This window comes from Lactuca saligna, chromosome 4 (genome assembly GCF_052625555.1).
Source record: "Lactuca saligna cultivar CGN05327 chromosome 4, ASM5262555v1, whole genome shotgun sequence".
In the NCBI taxonomy this organism is placed as follows: Eukaryota; Viridiplantae; Streptophyta; class Magnoliopsida; order Asterales; family Asteraceae; genus Lactuca; species Lactuca saligna.
This window is the reverse complement of record NC_136420.1, coordinates 112,358,134-112,368,230: the sequence shown is the minus strand read 5'-3', so window position 1 is coordinate 112,368,230 and position 10,097 is coordinate 112,358,134. Positions and strand designations below refer to the sequence as shown.

General features: G+C 30.9%; 1 protein-coding gene and 1 long non-coding RNA gene across 2 annotated transcripts; both read left to right on the top strand.

The window, feature by feature from the left end:
- Nucleotides 1–502: 502 nt before the first annotated feature.
- On the top strand, nucleotides 503–2,193 carry LOC145042610 (bidirectional sugar transporter NEC1-like). Its single transcript, XM_078991061.1, has 6 exons — nucleotides 503–663; nucleotides 758–794; nucleotides 876–1,086; nucleotides 1,179–1,340; nucleotides 1,470–1,589; nucleotides 1,684–2,193. Exons 1-6 carry the CDS (start codon nucleotides 615–617, stop codon nucleotides 1,987–1,989), a joined length of 885 nt encoding a protein of 294 aa, XP_078847187.1. The 5' UTR covers nucleotides 503–614; the 3' UTR covers nucleotides 1,990–2,193.
- A 5,896-nt stretch (nucleotides 2,194–8,089) lies between these two features.
- On the top strand, nucleotides 8,090–8,688 carry LOC145038757 (uncharacterized). The gene is made up of 2 exons (XR_013679551.1): nucleotides 8,090–8,362; nucleotides 8,474–8,688. It is a non-coding gene; the product is annotated as an uncharacterized LOC145038757 (long non-coding RNA).
- The last annotated feature ends 1,409 nt before the right edge of the window (nucleotides 8,689–10,097 follow it).

Genomic DNA, 10,097 nt, shown 5'->3' with positions numbered 1-10,097 from the left:
AATAGCAAAAGACTTCTATTACGGCATTTATGAATGAAATATGTGCCTAAAAGCAATACAATGATGAAATACAATAATGCCATGTTGTTGAAGCTACTTTTAAATGGTGGTGAAGTTATATTCAATTATATATGCAAGCACTAGAACAAAAGATTGAGCAATTGGGAGTCCTATCTGCTAATCAATTTGTACGTAATACACCCATCCTTTAAAGTAAGATAAGCTTACGAAAGCAGATAACGATTTCTATGTTTAATCAGCTCAATTGTATGAGTGGGTGACATATGCTTCGAAAAGTGCCACCTGGAGGTCCACTGTTGTTAATTGACACACACGACAAAATGAACAATAATTAATAACTAGTAAATTCTCTAGAACTCTTACGAATAACAAGAGAGATATAGAGATATTTGTATTAGTGGATAACTCTAATACAAATTGACACATTTCTCAAGCCTTCCGGCCTATATAAAGGGATAACTCTAGAATCTCTCATTCACCACTTATCACAAATAACAAGAGAGATATAGAGAGAAAGGTAACATTTCTTTAAACAACACCAGGTTTTTGGAGAGGAAGATATTTGTATCACTTATTGTTATCAGTTAAGAAAGATGACTGGGAACATGGCTGATCACCTCACTCTTGCATTTGGCCTTCTTGGTATATAACCCCTTCAATTCCTTCTCCTCCCCTTGCATCTATATATTTTCGTTGATGATTCTGCTGCTAACATTTTTCTTTCAAATATTTTCAGGTAATGTCGTCTCGTTTATGGTATTTCTTGCACCAATGTAAGTCTCCTACTTTTTAATCTCTCCTCCCCTTGCTTCTATATTACCAAACGTACATGACATGATTTGATAAAAATGCAGACCAACGTTTTATAAAGTTTACAAAAGGAAATCAACCGAAGGGTTTCAGTCGGCGCCATATGTTGTGGGCTTATTCAGTGCCATGCTTTGGATATATTATGCATTGCTCAAGTCCAATGTCATGCTTCTCATCACCATTAACTCAGTTGGCTGTGTCATCGAGACGTTGTACATTTGTTTCTTTCTCTTCTATGCACCAAAGAAGGCTCGGGTATTTGCTACTTCGCTATGAAATAAAAGGATCATAGTTATTATCAAGGAAAGGTTGAATTAACCCATTATTATAAAACTTGGTTTATGCAGATGGAGAGTATGAAGCTAATCATATTGCTAATAGTTGTTGGATTTGGATTGATTGTTGTCCTGACTCAGTTCCTTGCAAAAGGAGTTACCCGTGGCGTGATAGTTGGATGGATTTGCCTCGTGTTTTCTTTATGTGTTTTTGTCGCACCTTTGGGAGTTCTGGTACGTGCATATGCCCATATAAAACTTATATTAAGCGTGTGGTGGAAGAATATATATTTTTTTCCTTTTCTTTTTGTATTTTACATGGTGACATTTGTTAATATGTGTGCTATTCATATTACTTTGCAGCGACAAGTGATTAAAACAAAAAGCGTAGAGTACATGCCAATTCTACTATCAGTGGCGCTCACCCTCAGCGCTGTTATGTGGTTCTTTTATGGCCTTCTTCTTGGTGACTTTAATATTGCGGTATGACATAATACAAACAATACAATGTCCTCCTTTTGAACAAAGTTAGTTATCTTTAACTAATGGGTGTATTTAATTATATCATCTTTTACAGATCCCAAATGTACTTGGATTCACTTTTGGAATCATTCAAATGATACTATACTTTGTATACAAAAACAAAAAGCCAGTCATTGATGAAAAGGTATCTAGATGTGAAGACAAGGTTGCGGAATTGGCCGAGGAGAAACTCCCAGAATTTAGAGATCAGAAAATCATTGACGTTGTAAATCTGAAAGCTTTGTTGCACGCTGACATTCATCCAGTGTTCTCACAAAATGCACAGAAAGCTAATCGTGCAGTTTTTGAACCACAGACTCTCCCTAATGTGCCAAATTGCACCATTGAAGTTGGCGCATGAAGATTACAAATGGATATGCTTTCAGAGTAAAACTAAATTTGTTGGACGTTATCTTCCGAGAAAAAGTGTTTAATATGCATGGTTTGGTGTTCTTAATCTAAAAGTTTCCTTCTCTAGGAATAAGCACCCTTTGATCTTGAGATTTTTGTACAGCTCATGTAAACACTGTATTGAGTTAATCCTAATTTCCTCGAGTTTACAAAATCGAAGTACATCATGCGAAGTGCGAACCATGCAAAAAACCTTGCGTGCATAGTATAGTAATAAAAGTAAAAACTCTGTATTTCTGAATCTTAAAACTCAACAAGCTCTTCTTTCTTTTACAAGTCAACAAAGGTATCTAGATTGCGCAATTATCGATAGAAAATCAGTTGATAATAGAAGAGCTGATGTTAGATGTGCACATGATCCATAACTCTACTAGAAAAAGGGCAAATATCCAACCAAAATTTCCTACATAATACCGACCGAAAGGTTACAAAAAATAAAACCCTAATTGAGTGAAGGAATAACGACACAAGTTAATTCAGTGATGGAACTTATAAAAATATCTTTTACTAGTTTTTGAGTTCTATTGGATATTTCGTCCCTTGGATAAAATACCGCACAATATAAAAATGCTTTTAAAATAAATTACCCACAAGCAAGGGACGTAGGTACATACATGGTTCTAGGCCCTACCTAAATTTATATGCGTTAGAGTGGTAGATTTGTAGGATTATCTGTGATTTCTGTACTAGTGGCTGATGTTAGATGTGCACATGATCCATAACTCTACTAGAAAAAGGGCGAATATCCAACCAAAATTTCCTACATAATACCGACCGAAAGGTTACAAAAAATAAAACCCTAATTGAGTGAAGGAATAACGACACAAGTTAATTCAGTGATGGAACTTATAAAAATATCTTTTACTAGTTTTTGAGTACTATTGGATATTTCGTCCCTTAGATATAATACCGCACAATATAAAAATGCTTTTAAAATAAATTACCCACAAGCAAGGGACGTAGGTACATACATGGTTCTAGGCTCTACCTAAATTTATATGCGTTAGAGTGGTAAATTTGTAGGATTATCTGTGATTTCTGACTATATAATTATTTGTTTGCTGAATATGTATAATATATGTTATATATCAACATGTTACGTTGAGGTTGAGACAACTATTTTATGTTGTCAGTCAACAGACCGGGACAATCCAACTGGTAGGTTGTAGGCTAGGACATTCCAAACTGGAGGTTGTGGGCTAAAGGGTAATCCACGGAGGTTGAATCAGTGGTTCTTTTGTAAAATAATTATGGTTTATGGTGGTATTTAAAATTTTAAAATTTTATGATGTATGGAATGTTACAACGATGCAAAATTCCTCATTTTCTCACACCTTTTCTTACCTTTCTCTGTGGAAACACTTCTGATTGAAGATCCAAATTCTCCCAACTTTAGGAATATTTTAGTAGAGTCTCGGGAACTCTAAGAGTCCGACAAGAAGGAGTATTCGAGTAGAAATTCTCTGTAACGCCCACGTTTCTGGTAAATCATTATTATGATGATGTATTAGTTAGGGTCAAGAATTGTAACATATTTGATGTAATAAGAAGAATTATGTGAATATTATGTGTTTCATGATTATTATAATATAGTAAAATAGGAAAAATCAGCCGAATCGACTGTAAATCGTAAAAAGAAGTGCGCCAAAACATATATATGTATATACATATATATATATATATATATATATATATATATATATATATATATATATATATATATATGGTTAAGTTATTGTGTACTAACTATCTATTGTGTGTATGTATGATTGATTCCGGACCATTTATTTTAGTTATTTTAAGAGAAATAATTAATACATTTTACTTATATATATATATATATATATATATATATATATATATATATATATATATATAAGTTTTAGTTATATATAATTAAAGCACACATCATCCCGATACAAAAAATATAAATTTAGTCGAAATCCGAATCCGATTGAATTAGATATAATTTTTATAAGATATAAAAGTTAGCGGTGCATAAGGAATGTGTGACGTAAAAAACTACGAAGAGAATGATTGACTTTTAGCTAAAACCACCAAAAAGAAAATCGTAGTACTTTTTAAAATAGGAATTTTGAGAATACGAATGCCAAAAACCAAGTCTATACGAGAGAGTTATGATTTTAGCAAAATCATTTAATTTTATAAAAATACGGACAAAAAATAAAGTCAGAATTAGATGTCATCGATAGTTATATGTAGGGTTTTTGTCAACAGAGTCTCCATCCCACCAAAGGCAGTGGGTTTCGAAACAGAGTCTCCATCCCACCAAAACAACTTGTTTACCACCAAACTAGGGGAACTTTTTGAAACTTTTTTCAAATATTATACTTATCATCTAACCTGTTGATGTTGTTGTTGTTATTATTATTATTATTATTATTATTATTATTATTATTATTAATATTTTTATTATTTTCATTATTTATATTATTATTATTATTATTATCATATTATATATATATATATATATATATATATATATATATATATATATATATATATATATATATATATATATATATATATATATATATATATGAACATGTTTATTCTTACGTAATTATACATTTTAAACACATATTTATATCTATGTACAACAAATTTATATATATTTATATGTATTTAAAACATCTTTATATGTATTAAGAACGTTTTTATATGTATATATATATATATATATATATATATATATATATATATATATATATATATATATATATATTACAATTAAAAACATATAAAATCTTATTTATACATGTAAAAACATGTAAAATATTTTTTATACATATAAATAACATTTTGTATGCTTTTATATGTATAAATAATACATTTTATAAAGGGATGAGCCAAGAAGGATGTTGTTTCACCATTACATTCCTTCTTGCGCCATGAAGGTTTCCTTTTGCACCATGATGTGTTTCTCTTGTGACATGATGATCCCTCTTGCTCCATGAGGTATGCTTTTGCACCATAAGGTATACTCTTGCGCCATACATGTTCCTGTTGCACCATGGTGGCGTTGTTGATCCAATCTTGATGTTCTTGCACCATACTTGATGCCACTTGCGACATCCATGTTCCTGTTGCGTCATCATGGTGCAAGATGGACCATCTTGGTCCCTGATGAGCCATGTATTCTATGAAGTCCTCTAGGATGCTCAAGATCGTTCAAGGATGCTTAAAAGTTAGTATTTCTCAAGGATTACACCATGTTGTGCCACTATAATGGATGTTGGGCCATTAGTGTTCATGATTCGCCACTTGTCTATCACGATGCTCCACTATGTCACAAGGAGCTCCATTATGTGTGTTGTTGATGCTCATGGGTTGTATGACATGGAAGAATGTACTTGAAGATGTTGCATGGTGGAATATGATTGGTTGCCACCATTCATGGGCCTATGGGCCAATGGGCTTGGTCCATTAGGGTTTTAGGTCTGATCCCTCATTTATAAATAGGGATGCATGCTAGGTCATTTTGTATCTTAAATTCTAGAGTGATAGGCGCATCTCTGTGTAATTGTACTTGTAACGTTTGTTTGAGAGCTCTTAAATAAATAATTCTCCCCTCCTGCCTACGGATGTAGGTCACTTTGACCTAACCATATAAATATTGTTTCTTGTGTGCTTATGGTTTTGCTTGTTATCCGCTTTACTTCCTAAAATGTTCATATTGACTAGGAAGTGTTTATGAGGATCGTAAAAATTTAGGATTGGGGAAGTTCTTAGGAACTTTAGACACAAATATTTGCATTGTGGTCTGGTCTTCATGTAATGGATTTGCTTAAAATGTATTGTCTTGTGTGATGCTGGTGACTAGGGTTTTGATGTGATGATATAATAATAAAATCAGTTTTGTATAGGGAAAGCAAACGACTAGTGTGGGGGTAGTTTGATAACTTTATATATATATATACATATATTTATGCTACTTATAACTAAATGGTACTTATATTGCATCAAGTTATATTTATAGGTATAATTTGTTGCTACAGCGGAAAGGAAGCAAAAAGGATAGAAATTGGAGCTGAACTGCAAAAAGGTAAGGAATGGCTGAGGAAGCCCGTTACACCCAACGTAATAGGGTATACTCCCAGCATACTGGGTTGGGTGGCAACGGGTCTAGACACGAATTTTATGACTTACGCACAACCTAAGTCCATGTACGGATAAAGTACGTAAGTCGGTTTAAAAACCTATATATTGCGTGTTTTGGTGAACCAGAAGGAGGGTTACGACTTTTATCCATCCTTGGTCTACAAGAAACACTTCTTCTACCGTTTTGAGGGTCTACAAGGCAGTCAAAAGGCCGTTAAGCTGGCAGGAGCAAAGATCTAAAGGATTAGAGAACGGATTCATGCCTGCGATCATTTGGTTTGTTGTTATGATCATGAATAACATTCCAATCTGCTTCTATATGTGTTTACTTTTTGATTTGGGTGTTAGAACCCTTTGGTTTGTGTTTTTGACTGGATGAATCTTTGAGATTATGGATTAATTGCTTTTGGATTATTTATTCTTATTTAATTTATTTTTTCAAGTTTGATTGCAAGATCCATATGTGTTAAAGATTATCACTCTATTCCATATTGTTGAATTAATAGATTTTAGATGACCATTCTAATTGTGTTAATTCGAATCATAGTTGTCAATGATTATTGGTAATTATGACTACAATTAGATCAAAACCTAGGGTTAGGAAATAAATTAATGAACTTTAATTTGTGTGCTTAGTAGATGACCATTCTATATAGGATTTAATTCCTATAATTATTATGATTAATAAAGATCAAATATTGCTTAAAATGAACAGAATACTAATTTGCATGATTATTTGTTCACTTGATCAATAAATTAATAGTTGTGTTAAAATTAAAGGATTAATAGTCTGATCATGATGCTAGCCATATTAGAAATTGGTAAGTAATGAATAAATATGCATTGTACTTAGTAGTTAGCCAGTATTTTAAGATGTAATTCGTTTAAACCAAAGTATCTAAAGAGATTTGTTTTCAATCAATTTATCGAGAATTCTTTTTTAATTGTTTATTTGAGATTTAATTCCATAAAACTATTCGTTACTGCTTTTGTGTGTTTACTGTAACCTATAATCAAAAGCTTCAAATTAATTCACCGTCGTATTCTTATGTTCGACACCTAATCTTACCACAACTATGTTATTGCACGATTAAGTACACTACCTAGTGTGTTTATTAGTCCGGTTGGGATAACAATGAGTTTTTATAAATTTAAACTTTGAGCAATTAAAATATATACATAAAAACACACATCAATGACAAAATACTCAAATTTTCTGGTCGTTACATAAACTTTAATCTCAAAAAATAAGGAAACGCTCTTCTTTGTTCCTTGTCAATGTCTATAAGCACCTAGGATTATTAAACTCAAAATTCTTTTTAATTCCATATATATATATATATATATATATATATATATATATATATATATATATATATATATATATATATTCTTAATAAAAGACTCTTTTGGATGTCACATGTCCCCCTTTTAAACCAAGGTTTTGCCACATGGCACTCTATCAAACAATTTACTATTGTGTTTCCCGCTCAATGTTTTTCGATTTCATTAGGTTTTTTTTGTTTTTGATTTTATTGATTACACCAAATCCCTTAAAATCAGGAACACAGTTACCTTCCTTTTCTCCGTATATTGTGTCACCGTTATATTTTTTTTCTTCAGATTTTGTTTATCTTCTACACTATCCTCATTTCACTAGACAAACCCTAAATTACCACCAGCCCCATTAATGCCGCACAACCTCTGCCACGATCTTTCTCTGTTTTCATTTTTGGCATTTGCGAATAAGGAGCTCATAGGGTAATATGAGTGAGAACAACATTAACAATGTCGGTCCAAGGAAACCTAATTTTTATTTCTTCTCCTAGGTCTTCACATTCTCCTTTCTCGAAGGATAGTTTGAAGAGTTTTTATTTTATTTTATTAAGTACATACTACTATCTTTAAATTGTAGGTATAAATTTTTTTTTTCTGGAAAATGACATCTTTCATTACCATGACTTTTCTGCAGCTAGATCATAGGTTATTGCACACATGATTTTGTAAATCATTTGTTACGACATCAACCATGGTTTACCAGCCACGTTTTCTTCTATCAATCTTATACAAACTGAGAATTCCACAGTTTCGTATTTTGCAAAATGGGTTTTGTGAGATTTAATGTAATGAGTTGATGTTCTTGAGGGAGGTGTTCAAGAGGTGTTATTAATTGATGGCTAAAGACCGAAACTTAATTCCGGGTAAAAGTTATTGTTTATATGATATATGTGTAGTTTCTATAGCCATTTATTTCTAAATTTTATATTTTTATGAAGCATGGCTAACTATTTTGCTCATTTTTTTGGAAGCAGCATGCAGGAAGGAGCAATTCAAAAAATTCATGCAAAGAATTATAGGGCCTCCTCTGTAGGTAGATGCAGATCTATCATTTTCTTCCTAGAATGCAACATTCTTTGTTCATGTTCATAAAATAACCATCTGTTTATTTTATGGTTTTTAAAGCATACTGCATATTTTTTAGTGGCTGTCATTGATTTGAGAAAAGAATTAAATAGTGTTTCCTTCATACGCTACATGCTTTTTCTGTTATTACTTATGTTTCTAAAACGTTTAAGTTATCACGATAAGTTTTTATATAAGAGCTTGTGGTCTATTAATGTGTATTATTTATCATTTAGTTTTCCGTTTATGTATCACTTAAGTTATTACAATAAGTATTTAGATCAGGGTTAAGAAAACACAACCTAAAGTTAATGTACGAACAAAACAGATTCAAGATGCTTAGCGGTGAGGGAGGGTACGTATATAGTTGTTATTTGATGAAAATGTTTGTGGTAGTGTAACCAATTACTTGAGTTTGGTTAAACTTAAAGTTACTTTAATACATAATTTGAATCTAACTTTACTTAAATAAATTTAACCATTATTAGTTTAATGAACGATTTAGAATTATATAAATATGTTATATTAAGTTAATTTTAAAATACCTACCTAAATAATTAGAGTATTATAATGCTAATTCAACAATTTAAACCATTTGTTTATCGTGACAATTTATTTGGATTACAATGAATTAAGATTTCTTTATTTGGAAATCATATAACATTTTTATTTGAAAGAAAAGGATAATACTCAAAAAAGTCAAAATAATACATCTTAGAAAATAAGATTGTCTATAAAATACTACAATGCTTACAATGCTTTAATGAGTAATGCATTTTAATATTTTTTTTTCTTTTTCTTTTGTTACTGGTTGACAATAACAACATACTTCATATATAAATGATTAGCATTTCTATTTCTTTTTCAATTTTGGCATTGTACTTTTGAAAGTCTTCCATAAATACCATTGTATTACCATGTTTAACTGTGGTTGTTACGTTACTCTGCCTGTTATTTTACATTGTATAAAAATAAATACATGCAAATCTATGATTAATGATTATTATTTTTATTCTTTATATGTTATATGTTATTTTACTTTGTCAACCGTGGATTCCACGGGTTATAACCTACTATATATATATATATATATATATATATATATATATATATATATATATATATATATATATATATATATATATATATATATATATATATATATATATATATATATATATATATATATATATATATGCATCTTTACGTGCCGTGTAGACGTGATAAAATACTCAAATTTTCTGGCTGTTACATAAACTTTAATCTAAAAAAATGTGGAAAGGCTCTTCTTTGTATTCCTTGTCAATGTCTATAAGCAGATAGGATTATTAAACTCATAATTCTTTTTAAGTCCATCCATATAGGGCAACTTGATTTTCAAATGCATTTTTTATATTTATTTTCTTTTGATTTAGTTGGTTAGTGGCAAATAGATTATCTGGTGGTGGTCGGGGATGGTGCATGGTGGTGGTTGACGGTTGTGTACTGTTGTAGTTTTTGAATGTTTCTTAGAAAATAAGAATCGGTTGAATG

Coding starts and splice junctions, on each gene's coding strand:
- LOC145042610 (XM_078991061.1), top strand. CDS start 615: ATGACTGGGAACATGGCTGATCACCTCACTCTTGCATTTGGCCTTCTT. Junction 664..757: donor TCTTGCATTTGGCCTTCTTG/GTATATAACCCC, acceptor AAATATTTTCAG/GTAATGTCGTCTCGTTTATG. Junction 795..875: donor ATGGTATTTCTTGCACCAAT/GTAAGTCTCCTA, acceptor ATAAAAATGCAG/ACCAACGTTTTATAAAGTTT.